Source organism: Mus caroli, chromosome 5 (assembly GCF_900094665.2).
Source record: "Mus caroli chromosome 5, CAROLI_EIJ_v1.1, whole genome shotgun sequence".
NCBI classification, from domain to species: Eukaryota; Metazoa; Chordata; class Mammalia; order Rodentia; family Muridae; genus Mus; species Mus caroli.
This window is the reverse complement of record NC_034574.1, coordinates 83,729,691-83,746,040: the sequence shown is the minus strand read 5'-3', so window position 1 is coordinate 83,746,040 and position 16,350 is coordinate 83,729,691. Positions and strand designations below refer to the sequence as shown.

General features: G+C 41.8%; 1 protein-coding gene across 8 annotated transcripts in view; it reads right to left on the bottom strand.

The window, feature by feature from the left end:
- The window catches only part of LOC110294754 (alpha-fetoprotein-like), a 44,671-nt gene that overhangs the window by 22,443 nt on the left and 5,878 nt on the right, over positions 1-16,350 (bottom strand). For 2 of the 8 annotated variants that reach the window (XM_021163190.2, XM_029477065.1), the window contains exons 1-7: positions 15,306-15,979; positions 12,856-12,907; positions 12,556-12,694; positions 10,291-10,502; positions 7,005-7,137; positions 4,860-4,957; positions 3,823-3,952 (exon numbers count right to left, since the gene is read on the bottom strand). In XM_021163190.2, coding sequence (XP_021018849.1) covers positions 3,823-3,952; positions 4,860-4,957; positions 7,005-7,137; positions 10,291-10,502; positions 12,556-12,694; positions 12,856-12,907; positions 15,306-15,390 — 849 coding nt within the window. In that variant the 5' untranslated portion in view covers positions 15,391-15,979. Of the gene's footprint in view, positions 1-3,822; positions 3,953-4,859; positions 4,958-7,004; positions 7,138-10,290; positions 10,503-12,555; positions 12,695-12,855; positions 12,908-15,305; positions 15,980-16,350 lie in introns of those variants that run through there. The other 6 variants (XM_029477063.1, XM_021163191.2, XM_021163192.2 and 3 more) reach the window with 6 other exon arrangements.

Sequence of the window (16,350 nt, the reverse complement as noted above, 5' to 3'; positions counted from 1 at the left end):
GGAAGTGGGGGGCGCTATGGGGGACTTTTGGGATAGCATTGGAAATGTAACTGAGGAAAATATGTAGTAAAAATATTAAAAATTAAAAAAAAAAGTTACTGGGTTGAGTGTGATAGGAGAGCATATATTAGAGACCAAAACATTGAGATTGTCATAAAAGAAACACATTCTTAAAGACAAATAGGAAGTCTTCCTTCATCTGGACTTCATCTAATGAACAGAGCACGCTAAGGAAAAGTCTGTACAATATGAAAGTGTGAGAGGTGGTACTGTGGAAATGTCTGAGAGAGGGTCATGTTGTGGAGGCCTGATGCTTTTGGGTAAGGGTAGGAGTAGGGGTGGGGATGGGATAGGGTTGGGATGCAGATAGGGGTAGAGGGTGGGAGCAGGAAGTGGGGTGGGGGGTGGGGGTAGAGGTAGGGGTAGAGGATACTTTTCCCCCTAGCTAAGTACTGTCCTTGATTGCCACCTCCAGACTGTCATTTGGGGAACTTTCTTACATCCTTGTGCCTCAACTTTCTAGTCTGCAAAATGAGTGACCAAAATGTTCCTTGCTAAGACAGTGGGAAATGAATGTATTCTTTGTCAAGAGTTCAGTAGTTGCTCTCGGTGTCTTGAGATAGTCAGACTCAGGTCTGGGCACTAGCATTTAAAAAGTTAGTCCTGTAAGTAATGACCACACCGTCTTAGATTATTGTCCCTACAGGGCTGCTGAGTCAGAGAGAAGCTGAGAGGACCTTACTGAGTTCTAGTGCTTGACCAAGACTATTAAATTATAACAATGTCAAAGATTAATGTTGGGAGTAAACCCATTCCTTTTGGTCTGTAAGTAGCTGTGAATCAAGACGGTGTGATAGGATGAGATAAGGGCTGGGAGCAGTAGGCAAAGCTTGGAGGCACGCAGCAAGCACTGCTGGGTGCAGTACGAAGCTCCTTCCTCAGAGTGGTAGGAGAAACAGTCTACTCAGGAGAGAAATGGATTGAGATGACAGGAACGGTGGAAGACAGTATATGAAAGAAGAGATTGGCTTTGGAAGTTTTGATGGGTGGTGTAGCGCCAGCTTAGGGTATAAAAGGCCCTAAGTTCAATTCCCCTGCACCAGAAAGGAGAAAAAAAGAGTAACATGTTTTTCAGATTGAATAGTTATTAACACTGTTATTTCTAACAGACTGGGAACACCACCAAGCCTACAACCAAAACGTCTGCAGTAGAAGCAGCAGACAAAGCTAAGAAGTGAATCAATATAATTCAAAGCATGAACCCAGTGAGTCAGTCCAAGAATTTGTTTTGAAGAAGACCAAGAAATTAAACCATCGCTTTTTCTCAGAGCCAATTAACTAAAAGGAAGATCAAACACATAAGAAAAAGGACATACAATTACATAATTGATGGTGTTTTTATTTCAAGCAAGAGTATCATCTATGGCTCTATCTCCCTTAATGAAAACATGCTAACAAGCGAGATCTTCTAAACAAGAGTCCCATTAAACACACAGACAAAGTAAACAACCGATCCCCAGTCTAAACACTGAATTGGTGCATACTGAATCAATGACGCTCCAGGAAAAATTCAGGGCTCCCCTTAGCCTCTGGCCACACCATTAACCAATCAACTAACCAACCAACCGAGACAAAGCCTTGCTTAGAACATGTCCTGGGTGAGGGGCTGTTGCTTTCTCAATGTTGGACTCATAGCCAATAGCAAGACAACACGGTGTAGGGCAGAAACTCTCTACCTAATCTGCACATTTTCCATATAAGATGATATGCATCTTGTACTTAAGGCAGCATTGCATCGCTGCATCTGGAACAACCTTGAGCATCAGAATTGCCAACAAAAAGGTTGCCACTAAGTAAGAAAAAGAACATTTGATTTGTTTACAGTGTGAGAGCTGAAAAGAATCCAGAACAGAGTCTTGTTGGACCTCTCGGGGCTCAAAGTACATGCATCGAGCAGTTCAAATTTTTGGCTGCTCTGAGCACGTGTTAGCCTGGGCACAACACTGGGAGTGCTGCGAATGTTGGTTTCTCATCTGGAAAAGCAGATGAGTTTAGAACTACAGACTCCACGAGTCATGAGGATTTGCTGGAAAAACATTAAGACTGGCAGATGTGGAATGGAAAAGTATTCTGTATTTTCTGTCCCCACCTCAACCTGAGGTTTAATGAACAAGCTCAAATACCTCAAATAACACATAGCCTCAGTCCTATCTGGAAATGTCAAAGGGGCTGGAGAGATGTTTAAGAGTACTGGCTTCTCCTCTAGAGGCCAAGGATTCGATTCTCAGTACCCACTTGGCAGCTAACAATCATCTGTAACTCCAGTCCCAGGGGATCCGACCCTCCTCTGGCCCTCTTGGGTGCCATACATACATGAGACACAGACACATACAGGAAAAACACGCATACACATATAATATAAAAATAAATCTATTTTTTAAATGTTAGACATTTTAAAGGGAAAAATAAAATTCATTTTAGAAATTAAGATAAACAAATACCCAAACTATATGTATTCAGATATACATACATGTATATATATGTGTGTGTGTGTGTGTGTGTGTGTATTAAAACAGTTATAGCCTAAATAAGAAAATTTTAGTATAAACACATAAACATCACAAGTCCCAAAATACACCAAAATGAGATTCACAAAGGTGTTTAAAATGTATAAATTATTTTTTCACTATGTCTTTTTGGTGTGTGTGTGTGTGTGTGTGTGTGTGTGTGTGTGTGTGTGTGTGTGTGTGTGTGTGAATGTGTGAGTGCAGATGCATGAGTGCCACAGTGCACAGGTGCACAGATCAGAGGTCAACCATGACTTTCGGTCCTAGCCTTCCATCTTCTTTGGAGCAGGTTCTCTGGTTGCTTGCCACCATATTAGCCGGACTAACTGACCTGAGAGCTTTTGGGCAGTCTCCTGCCTCTGGGGTCCCCTTTACACTGTGGCCACACTAGGATTACAGATGTGTACCACCACATCCAGCATCTCATGAGCTCTGCAGATCAAAATAGCCATCCTTATACATGTGTGACAAGTACTTTCATTTATAAGATCCATGGGTGGGGGGCTGGAGAGATGGCTCAGCAGCTAAGAGCACTGACTGCTCTTCCAGAGGTCCTGAGTTCAATTCCCAGGCTCACAACCATCTGTTATGGAGTCTGATGCCCTCTTCTGGTATGTCTGAAGAGAGCTACAGTGTACTCACATACATAAAATAAATAAATCTTTAAAAAAAATACAATAAAGATCCATTGGTGGCAGAGGCAAGATAGAAATCAAAGGATCATACAAAGATAAGGAGACCATGCATCCCATATTGTACTGTGCATATCAATGTTCCAATTCATTCTAAGTGAGGATGGAAGAGCAAAGGCTCCCTAAAGCAGAATAGGAGCCCCTCAGACATAAAAGCATGGGCTTTGGCAAGCCACTCACCTATTTCCACTACAACCTGGAAATCCAGAACAATTTGCAGTTACTTTAAGCTTGTTTGTGACAACAAGACAATCCATGCCTGCTACAGCCCAGCCCCTGGCAGTCCTGCGCTGCTGGTTGGGCATAGGTGCTGTTTATGTGTGGAGGGAGGGCTTCCTGAGATTTTGTTGTCTATCTACTGACAGAAAGAAGCCAGAAGCAATCATTACTTCTCTAGTTTCGTTATTTGCAAGTGTATCGTTGCTTAGGAATTCTAGTCCTTTTAAAGGTTAATATGTGAGAGGATGGTAGCAATCAGTATGTGTTGTATGGGTATGAAATTGTCAAAGAACAGACTTAATTAATTTAAAAAATTAATTATGAAGAAAGAAGAGCTGTCTTACCCTGCCCAGAGCACACGCTAATGTGTTCCCCTCACAACAGGTCTCATGCAGATTTTTAACATCCATGGTCAATTTGGCGATTTCAGGAAAATTAGCTTGAGGTTGCTTTTTGGTGAGTAGAATCAACTCTCTGTAAAGAAAATCAAGTACGTCAAAACATTATATATTTTTTTAGAATAAGCATAGCATTCTGTTTTTAGTAATTATTTTCTTTTTGAAATTATAATATAATTAGAACATTTCCTTTCTCCCTTTCTTCCATAGTTTGAATTTCTACTTCAAGGAACCAAAAGTATCTAAATGCATTAGCAAGTATTAGGAAGTGTTTTCAACTGCTTTGGTGATGGTGTGCAGACCCACCCAAAGATCAAATCTCAATAATGGGAAATCTGGTCATCTTCATTATTTAAAGTAGCTGAGACATTGAAATGTACACCTTGGTAGCCTTAGAAATATGTGCAGTCTCATCACCAAGAAAAATGAATGAGTCACAGGACTCTTTAGTGCCCATTGTCAAGTCTCTGGAGTTTCTCTGGAAACAAAATATCCCTGCCCTTCAGGAACTCCAGTGCTGTCACTCACTGGGGATGATGGGGATAAGAAAAAATACATGAATTCAAAGTGGAGAGGCTGCCTTAAGGCCTCCTCCATTCCTTAGTTCCAAGAGAAAGGAGGATATTTATTTCTCTGTTCTTTATCATAAAGGGAAATTCAGCTAATCTCTGCATCATCATCATCATCACACCCCCATAACCCAAGCTAGCTTTGAACAAACTGTGTAGCCTAGGATGACCTTGAACTCCTGATTCTCCTGTCTATACATCTTAAATGATGGCATTATAGCCAATATGCTGCCATGCCCAGCCTTTATAAGAGTTGCCTAGGTTGTGGTGTTTCTTCACAGCAATGGAAACCCAAACTACGGCAGAAGGGCTCCAGGCTTATATTGACAGTGTCCAAATGACTTTTCAAAGTAGTTTAGCCAAAACAGATGACCTAGCAGCAGCAGAGCACACAGATCCATGCGGGAAACTTACACTGCACTTGCTACTTTCTCATTGAATTTGGTGCCAATTTCACATAAGTGATGATGTCTTGCAGATATTCCTCTAATGTATTTTCTGATGGGTTCTAGCTGCAAATGGAAAAACAACTCATTAAAGAAATGTGTTAGTAACAGATAACGTTAACAATATCATTGGGAAAAGATAGAAGATTAAAAATCATCAATGTGTCCTCACCATTTAAAAGTCTTCAACTGACAAGGCTTTTGCAAAAATAGCACCTCACGCTCCCCAAAGATCATTTGTCTCAAAGCTTCATAAACAAAGTAATTTCTAGAGAGCAGCCAAAGAGACTCAAAACTGCCCTACAGCTGTGCTTTCTTTTATCCAGGTCATTAACCATTTTATCCTGGGCGTGTCTCCAGCCGCTCAGCTGAAAGAGATGGTTCGACTCTGCAATGCCTGTTAACTTCTTAACCTCCACATGTGTGTTTCCTTTAACCCTAGATTTCCACTTAAAAGGATGGTGCACAAGCCACCATGTTTTCTTCACGTTCGGTTTCTTCACTGAGGAATTTTCCTAAGTGTGCAGCTGTCGTGTTAAACATAAGCAGACACAGGGAGCCAGGCAAGAGGCCTTCCCGCCGTGATGCTCACCGTGTTGCTGCCTCGTCTTGTTCTAAGGGGCTCTTGTTCTGTCCTTGGAGAAAGTTACATAATCAATTATATCGCATGTTAATTGTGCCTGTGATCCGAGCATGATGAAGCCTCAGAGACCCTCATGAAAATGGGCAAACTTATTTGTATTTTATTTTGAAATGCTAGACAATGAGGCAGGGCATCAGTGTGTAACCATTGCCTTTCAGGCTTTAATTAAAACCAAGAGGAAAGAAAAACGACCACCCGCTTAGGAACTGAGAATCGGCTTCCAAAGGAACCAGAATCCCCCAGGATAATAATGGGGATGTCAGAAATATAAACAAATAACTTTAATGAAAAATAATGCAATCATGGAGTTCTTAGCCTGTGGCAGAATATCTTCAGATACCACCCCCCCCCTTTTTTTTTTAAATACACAAGGAAGAACTAGGTAGGAGAAAGAGATAAAGTTATATGAATTTCAGAGGAAATGAGGTGGTTTCTTACTCAGAACAATAATGACATCAAGACAAAACCAGTCATACTTAGCCTTGAGTTTTTCACCATAATGATTATCAAATTACCATTAGTTTTCAGCATGGCATGTAGAAAATCTGTTTGGTGGCACCTCAAACATGGCTGTTAGTGTTTAGAATTTCTCTGTTCAGAACCTTTAATGAGCACAACACACACAAATACAAAGGCCTATTTGTACACACACACACACAAATGCTTTTATCTTAAAATGAACCACTGGTTTGCATCTATCTATCCAATGATGATCAAAAGACTAAAACATCTATCCCGTGTTTTTCTGAAAAGGAATTGATCATTGTTATCCCAGTGAGAAGTAAAGTCTACATACAGGCTCTCTCCAACTGGTGAAGTCTTGCGGTATTTTAAACAGGAGAACCTGGTAGAGACGACTTAAGAGGCTAGATTACAAATGGCAACACAGCCTCATCCTTGTCTACTACAAGATTCCTTCCAGAAGCTTTTGGCTACACGTAAGCAATCCAGTTGCCCTCTGGCCACCATGCTGTGAAACAGCCCAAAGTAGGCCAGGCAAGAATACTGCATACACATACTTGAGATTGTACACTAAGAGAAGAGATGGTGTATGAATGCCCAGGACCCCAGCTCCTCCTGAATCCCAGATCCAGATGTTTTCTAATTACAATTACATGAAAGTTTATGACCCAGAAAGCCCCAGGTGCGTTACTTCCTGAGTTCCTGATTCACAGACAGTAATGGTAATAAAATAATTATCATTGCTTTACATCTCTGAATTTTGGGTTGTTTGGTTACCTAGCAACAGTGCCTGGAATGCTTAAATGTTTATTTTCAAAACTGTCCTGCTTCTCACATTGCAAGACTGACTACATAGCTTTCTTTTCTAAAACAGACGCTATTTACTAGGTCCAGAGAAGAGCTTGAGATTCTGCATCTCTGGCATGATGTGGGGTCATGTCATGCTGTTTCTCTACAATCCACAATTTCCATCGCAAAGCCCTAACAACCGCACTACATACACAATACCTTTGTCCGCAGGCACTCTGTTTTATTCTCTTCTTGACAACATGACTGAACAGCTGTCTCATAGCAAGCAGACATGGTCAAGATAGTGGGTCCATATAAGAATGGGTGTCTTCTAGATATTTCATAGCTGAACCTGTAATTTGACAATTGTAAAGTTGTGAGCTCTGCCGTTGAGGCCCATCTGACAATGTCCTTTCAAATGCCCAGCATTTGTTCATTCTGTATCTGTCTGAAACTTCTAGAAATCCCAGTGATTGAGATTTGGTAGAACTTGGCCTAAAAATCATCAAATGTTCACTATGAACAAATCACCAGAGTCACTCTCCAGGTACAAATGAAGTGACTGCATCAGGTGGGTTGAACATAATGAGAAATTACATCTCTCCACTTCCTTAGAGAGACAGGCAGGTAGGAAGTTCAATAGTCTAAGTTGCATTAATATGCAGGATTGTTATGCAGGATTGTTCATGTGGGCCAGGAATGGACTTTACAAGTATTGATGGTGGTCAGAAGTCTCTCCAGGTCATCCAGAAGTTCTTTCTAGGCTATCACAGTCAATACCATTGCCCTGAGTCCTGCCATTCAGTATGTTTGCTCGTTACTAAATTCTCTGAAATTATGTTTCCTCATATGTGCCTGTGGAACACGTTCAAAAATGGACTCATGTACAGGATGAGTATAACACTCAGCACAAGTAGACACTGTAGGCCAAAACTTGTGTGTTCATGTCCTTTTCCTGTGTATTTAGGGATGCTATTTTCCCAGCCTGTGTAGTGAAGTTAGCAGCTTTGATCAATAAAAGATGAATGGGCATGCTACGCCTTGCTTCTAGGCTTGACCATTTATTTCTTTTCAAAACTCTCAGTCCTCTTTCTTTTATAAACACAAGTTCCTGATGCTGTAACCCAAGGCAGAGAGAGGCATCTGAGATCCACTTAGTCATTAGATAAGAATTGTCAGTATTTGAACTGAGCTGGAAAAAAAAAAAAAAAAAAAAAAACTAGGCTGCCAGATGTCAAAGTAGTCAAGTATGGCTGGAAGCCAAGATAAAAGTCACAGTTGCACTGTAGTTAACTATTTACTAGGGTGATGAAAAGAAAAGCTAACAGAAGAATGCCAGGTCTTCTAATCAGGCCAGTTGAGGGTCAGAGAAATCAACCTAGAGGTTAACAAGGTGGCTCAGTGGTAAAGCTTGCCTTGCTAGCTGGTGACCAGTTTGATAGCTGATTCACATGTCAAGGGAAGAGGAGAGAAATGGTCCCACAAAGTTATCCTTTCACACACACACACACACACACACGTTTGCACATGGTAACTTTTTATTCAAAAGGGAATTAGCATAGATATTATTAAATCTTCCCCTTCCGGAGGGAGCCCTAGGGAAAAGCTACTGATTCACGGACCCTGGAACAAGGATGAAGAGCTAATGAGACTGGGAACAAGAAGGCCTCTGCTAAAGTCCTGACAAGCAGGCCTCCAAGAGCAGGCACTTCCTCGGGGTGTACAGCTCAGATGGGGAGCACGACGTCCACCCAAGTCCCTGACAGTGCCTTTCAGTATACTGACTGTGGGCCTCCTCTGCTGTGAGAATGCTTGGGGGTTGCCTGAAACCTTTAGTAAACAACAGCACGCATAGCACTTTAATACATGAGTAGCTATACTCATAGTTTGTCCTTAATCCCAGACATTTTGGAACTTGTGTGACATTCGGTCCCCTAATCTTTTCTAACTGAGTGTCTGAGGCCATACACTTCTTTCATGAAGCTTCAGAAACCTCTGAGGTCACTTCTGCCCCTGTAAACATGCGCTAAACAAGTTTGGGTTGTTCAGCTCCACGCTTTCTAGTCTCCTCAATTATCCCTGGCTTGGACTAACATTGGTAAAATCCATGATAAGATCACCACCAGGCTCCCAGACTCCAGATCTAGCAATTGGATTTCTGCTTTAGTCCTCATGTCCATGTCTGACTCGAGTCATGTGGACACAGCCGCATTCCATGAGAGCCACAGTCTTGTGTTCCTCTTGTCCTTGCCTGGCTCTAAACCCTAACTACCTGTTAGTACCTGACTCTCAACAGAGGCAACTTCATGCTAATTAGGGTTCCAGACTTAATCTTGATAATACCATAGTACTACCACTTACCCCAGGATTACACAGTCCATTTTTTTAACCTGAAAATTTACCTCTGTTTAATCTACAATTATTGCTGTTTCTTGGCTCAAATGACAGACGGTATGCCACACCTCTCAGAAGCTCTGCCTGCTATTTATGGATGCATCTCACTAGGACTGGGGCCTGTTACTGGCCTCTATCCCCAGTGCTCTCTGTTTTTTGTGGATTTCCTAGGTTAGCCTAGTCAACTGGAGCCTTTGTTGTACATGGAGAGATACATACAGCGCCTTCTGAATCCCCTCATATCCCAAGCTCTGAAGCAATCTCTATTCTTATGCTCCCAAAGTAGAAGTCACATAGTGGCTCTGGAACAGTAACTCATCAGACGTGGTTACGTTAGCAGGTAAGGATAAAGAAACACAAGCATCCCTCCACAGGACAGGAGGACCAAGCCAAGAAGCACGGGTAAAGGACAGCCCTGGAATCTGGATTGACATCTTAGTCCACCATTTCTCCTCTCTTGGGTCATCCCTGGGGTAGCCTGGGATGGTCTCCTTCCTGAAGCAGATAGCAGCCTGCTGGGAAGCCATTGCCTCCAGTTTAAACCTTTTTACAATCTGATGCTTTAGATACAAAACACGTACAAAGTGCATCTATCTATGGTGCTGGGGTGTTCACAGGGGTGAGGACGGGGGCCTTCCCTGCTTGTGCTCCTCACAGGGGACAGGTGGGCTTCCTGAGAATCAGCTGGAGCCTGCCTCGAGTGGCTTGCCAACTTCCCAGAGCCTTGTCTGTCCTCTTATTTGATACGCAGCCACACGCCCTCCTTTTTATTCTCCTAGGTGTTACGATGCTATTTTAACCTCAGCATTTGTTTAGCACTAACATTGTTTCTCACTACAACACTGAATATTGTTTCCTGCTGCCCTTTCTAATGAAAGAGGCAAGCCCTTTACAGGGTTTACTCCTTTTAGTCATCCACAGCAGACACTTCCAGGCCCTATAGGATATCAACTGGCATCCTTTCTAGAAGGATCAAAAAAGAATCATAGCTCAAGTTTCCATTTTAATTCCATATAAGAAAACATTGCTTTCAGAGAATTTTATATGTGAAAGGGGCCGTCTTAAAAATTGTAACATATTCTTTGTAAAAGACCATGGCAAAGAGGCTTACCTCTCCTTCAGGGACACATTATTCTCCTCAGCCACCTCACAGGTCAGTTCAGGCCTTGGAATCAGGGGTGTATCATGGCTGTCTGCGTCGTCTTTCTTGTAAGACAGGAAGCACCTGAGTCTTGCTGCAGTTTTCATCTTACAACAGTCAGTGAACACATGACTATTCAGCAGGCCTTGGTTGTTGCAAATGTGTGTAAGGAAGGCAGCCACCTATTGGAGGGAAGGGAGGCATACAGGGGAAGTGTGGGAGACGACATTCCTCACCATAGGTAAGTTAAACTAGCTACATCATATGCTGAGCTTTGGATCCAATAATATCTGGACGGAGAGACTTCAATTTTATATGTTTATTTTTTTCATGTGTACATGTGCATTTTAAATTAATTTTCTATTTTATTTTTGTTTTTTAAGTCTGTGTACATGTGTGTGCATACATGTAATTGTGAGCACACACGCATGTGCACAGGCAGAGGCCCATGCTGAGTATCTTTCTCAATCACTGTCCATCTTAGTTCTAAGATAAGGTCCTTCATTGAACCTGCAACTAGGATTGTACTGGCTGATTAGCAAGCTCTGGGATCTATCTACCTGTCTCTGCTTATGGAAATGCATGGGTGTGCCTGGCTTGACATAGCTACTCGAACCTGCACTTAGCTCTTCATACATGTACAAGTATTGCACAGACTGAACTACATGTCAGCACCCAGGCATACATTTTAAATACAAATCTTTTAGATACTCTTTAAAAAAAAAGAAAGCATCTATTTCCCTATTGTGTATGGTGAGCATGTGTGCCTAGTAGCACGTGTAGAGGGCAGAGAACCATTTTAGAAGGACAATTTTCTCCTTCTGCTGTACAGGTTCCTGGCATCAAACTCAGGCTGTCAGGGTTAGCAGCAAGCACCTTTACTGAGGCACCTCTCCAGCCAGCCCCTCTTGGGTCTTAAAATCTAAATTCACACCTCCTCCTTGTCGACCACAGAGAATCCACCATTTCCCCTTCCCTATGACGTTGCTTCATTCGCAAGCGATCGAAAGGCTTTTGAAAAAAATAACTAGATATCATTCAGAATACCCAGGGCAGCAGGATATTTCTAACGAGAACTATCAAAAAAAAAAAAAAAGCTGCTAATTTGGTTTATTTCCTACTCGTTTTTAGTTTTGTTTCCATGGGAACATATTTTAAGAATTGAACTTTGAGTCAGTGTGTGCTCACTGTCAGCTTTACAGCTGGAGATGTAATAATTCCCATGTTTTCAAATGTTTTTAGGTGGCAGTCAACATGTGGTGTTTGGTAAACCTCAGCTGGCAAGTGAGTTTTATATTTGAGAATAAATACAGAAAAAAAGGTCATCTTCTGCAATGGAAAAAAAAAAGAGAGATTGTTCTATAAACTAACATAGCCACTGGCAGAACCTTCATTTAAAATGTGGACTGATGGCACCCCTTCCCTATTCAGAATCTAGCACATGGTACACACACAGACAAGAGATGGAGCAGGAAACTCCCCAAATAAAGGAGGAAAGCTACTCCTCATGTGCATGTTATATTATTTAGCATGAAAATAACTGATCCCAAAGCTCTGTATTCTAAGAGAATGATAGTGTTAATCAAGAGCTTCCCAGGGAGGGGTGATGAGATGGCCCAATGGCTGAAGGCACTTGCGGCCAAGTCTGACAACCTGAGTTCAATCCCTGGCACCCACACAGTCAGAGGAGAGAATTAATTTCCACGAGTTGCCCTCTGACACACACACACACACACACAGTTTAAAAACTAAAAATATTTCTACTGAAATTGCTGATCACAAGACATATACAGTTTTATAATGAAGCGAGCGATAATAATACCCCTAATATTCTAGTGACAGAGAAAGGAATCTGTAAAACTATGTCTCTTTTGCATATCCTTAAAGAAATTCTTTTTAATTAATTTAAATCTCAATTCAGTCTCTTTGTGTGAAGATGCCAGACACCAGCATTTTGGTGGCTCTGGCAGAGAGACCAACATAAATAAGCTCGTTGCTCTTCAGAACTGTGATTCATTGATTCATTCTCTCGAGTGCTTGGCCCTCAGAACCTGGACTCCCAGAGAGAATTTGGTTAAATATAGATTTAGAAGCCTACAAAGATTATATCTGGAATGTGATTCATATGTATACTCTTGCTTTGCAATGTCCTGCCTACTTATTCAACCATCTTTTGTTTACCCTCTAGTTCAGACAGGAAAATAAAGCAACACACGAGACACATGATCCACCTACCAGTTGATGAGCACACTCTGAGGGTGACTCACGTTTGAGACGCTTACACTTTTCAGCAAGATTCAGCAGCTCTTTAGCTATGGTTTGGACTTGGTCATAAGCTGCATCCTGAAGAAACTGAGCCACCATAATGCTGACACTGAAACATAAGTTGTGTGTGTTGAGCATGCAACAATGTTGCCCCTTCCTTCTTTGTTGTATCATCACCACCACCACCATCATCACCGTCCTCCCCCAAATATTTTCCTTCCAAATTAAAAACAAAAACAAAAATAAAAGAATATGGATAAACAAACTCACCTGACTCCTAAGTTCTCCTCCAGGTGATCCTGCCCACTGACATGCTGCCTGGCTGGGAAAAGGGTTTGTTTAGCTCTGTGATTTCAATGCTTTTATGTGCCTAACTTTCACGTGTTGAAATCCTAACCCAAGGTAGAAACGTGTAATAGTCATAAGGGTGGAGCCCTCATCCATGGGATTAGTGCCCTTTTGAAAGAGGCTGATGGGAGCTCATTCATCCTAACACATGCAAGCATAGCAAAAATTCATCACTTATTGGCCAGACGAATGCACTAAATACAAGAACCTTTACCAGATACTGAATCTGCTGGCATCTTGGTCTTGGACTTTCCAGCCTCGGGTGCCATGAGAACTAAACTTCTGATGTTTATAATCCTCCCACCTTGCAGAATTTTGGCACAGCAGCTCAGATGGACTAGGACATTTGTATAATGGGAAATTTTCCAGCTTGAAAGCTCCCTTTAACTTCTAGAACCTACACGTACTCAATCCCAGATTCTGGATTTATTTTCATTAGCGGTAATGATAGGAACAATTGAGCGGTATATATCTTCTTCTGAGTTTAAGCTGTTCCCTGTGAATGATTTCTTTAATATTCCAACATCGCTGAACTCTATCACTGGTTATAAGAAAATTGCATGTGGTTGAATTCAAAGTTCTGAATGAGACCCTGGGGAAATGGCTCAGTCGGTAAAGTTCTTGTCTTTTAAGTACAAAGACTAGAGTTCAACCATCATACACACTTTAAAAATAGCTGGGTGTGGTGGTGCAAGCTTGTTATCCCCGTGCTGATGAGGCAGAGGTAAGCGGGCTCACAAGCTATCTGATCTACCCTACAAGGCAAGCTCCAAGCCAATCAAAACCCAAATGAAACAACAGGGCATCTAGACATTTTAACAGGAGAAGGGACTCATGAGGCCTTAGCCCGAGATAAAGAACTAAGCAGCTAGGGAAGAGAACACTGACTGGTTACCCAGTACCAATTGGACAGCCCTGAAAGCATATGCATATAAGTAACATTATGCCGGCTGAGCAGTACGCATGCACACACACACCAATTAAAGAAAAAGAGGCCATGGATTTGAGGGCGAGTGAATGGGATCACATGGGAGAGTCTGAAGGGAAGTAAGGGAAACAGGAAATGATGTAATTGAATTATAATCTCAAAAATAAAGGACAACGTTTTTTCAAAAATCAAGATGAATGGAGTCTGAAGTTCACACAGATTGCCCTCTGTTCACAGACACACAGCGGACTCTGAATTCTTTAAAGTTAGTGATTTGGTTAAACTCTTTGATTATTTCATTATAAGCTATTAGCACATTCAAAGTAAATGTCAGGGCTAGGGAACAAAATCCCAGAGGTTAACAGTCTACCGTTCTTGATTTGGCCAAGAACGAGTCTCCCACACTCTGTGAGGGAGATTGCATCTCCACCAGCCACTCACTACACACACACACTCACACACAGACACACACATTCACACACACAAACACACTCTCTCTCACAACACACACACTCACACACACACACACAAACACACACACACCTCGATGGAGCTGTGTCTTACTTCTTACACTAACGGTTTCCAAAGAACCAAGCAGTTTTCTTTTAAGTAAGCAATCACTAGCAATTACCATTGCTGCACAAAAGTAAAGGTTTTAAAGGCAACTCTTTAGATTTCAACTTCTATTTATAAAACGCATTTGCATGTACGTGTGAAGTTTTAGCACTTTGTGTGGGTACGAAGAGCGAATGAGGGGCTGGGAAAATGACTCAGTCAGTAGAGCACTCGCTGTACAATCATCAAACTGTGAGTCTGGATGCCAGGAACCTACTTTAGAGACCCAGCAAGTACCTTGCATCTCTTATCCCATTATTGCTGCAGGAGGATCCCTGGAGCTCACTGGCCAGACATTCTAGCCAATCAGTAATCTCCAGGCTCAGTAAGAACCTGTCTCAGAAAACTAAGGTTGAGGAGCAACTGAGGAAGACACCCTATGCCAACCTCCAACCTATACATACACATGCACATACGCGTATGTACAGAACGCACACATGTAAAAGATTATTAAATGGAAACACGTGTCAAGTGGTAAGCACATTGCCTTGTAATAACAGGTAATAATGTATCTTCTAGGATTATTCCCGAGTCATTCCCATTTTTTGCTCCATTTGAATTCATTGGCTTAAATGAAGCAGTCTCTCACCTAGACTGGGGACAAAGAAGGGAAGCTTAAAGTGGGGTAGTCCCAGAAGAGTGGCCTCAACGTACAGGCCTGTTTCTCAGCTCATCCCACTCACAGGTGTCTAGCAAGTGTCAATGGCTGTTTTTGACAGCGATGACCACTGAGAAAGATAAGGCTCTCCACACACGTGTTAGTGACTGTCATGGTTCCTCATAGAATCCTTACACATAGGCCACACAGGCAGCAGATGGCATTTCCTACCTGCGTGTAGTAAACTTGTTTGGAGAGACTCACATTTACTGTAGCTGAAGAAAACAATGAAGGGGAGAGCTTTAACAACCTCCATTGTTTCAGATGAAGTTCCGCCGTTTGAGAGGAATGAAGGCGTTTATACTCTTTTTCCAGCAATTACCATTAACCGTTAGCTTTTCTAGTGAATATTAGTTTTTCTTAAGGCTCCCATGGACTGTCATGAAACCGGACAAACTCAGGATGGTGAAGAAATGTCCATGTTTGTTAATGAATACAGGATTTTAAAGCAGGTCATGTCGACCTATGATATGTTCGAGATTGCAACACACAGGCCTCGTGCTAGCAAGCGTTGCACCTGTTTGGTAAATGCCAGTCTACAGTAACTCGTTTCATAGAAATGCTTGTTTACATGTGCAAAGTTCTAAAGAGGCAAAGAAAAAGCAAACATGAACTACCTTTGACTGCGCAAGTGGTCTGAACTCAGGTGTCAATGCCAACATTGGCATTGCCCAGACCCTGGAGAGGGGAGAGGTGGAGGGCACAGCCATGCCAGCAAACACAAAGGACACCTATCCCTGAGTGCTGGTTGTCAATCAGGACCATCATGTGACCTTCACTCACACATGTCACCACTGCCTAATTAAGACCAATTCTGGTTTTTTTTCCTTGAAAATCTCAAATAAAAAGTTTAATTTCAGAATCCAAGCTCATCATTTATATAAATACACTAAAACATAGGCCACACAAACTCAGACCGAGCCTACATACAGTAATTCAACAAAACATTTTTTTTTCTAAAATATCAGAGGCAAATGAGTGATTTGTTTCACCCATATTTAATTGATTTGAAATGAGGAAATGAAAAACCTTTTAGACGTTATAAGCAGAAACTTTAGAGTCCGGTAAAGAATCTGAGAGCTGATACTTCATGTTGATATCCTTGGGATTCTATAAAATCCCAATGATGGTTGGGGCTTCCCTATCACAGGAAAAGAAATGTAATGCCTAAGGCTTTTCTCATGACTGCAATAAACAAGCACTTTCCCTGTCAACA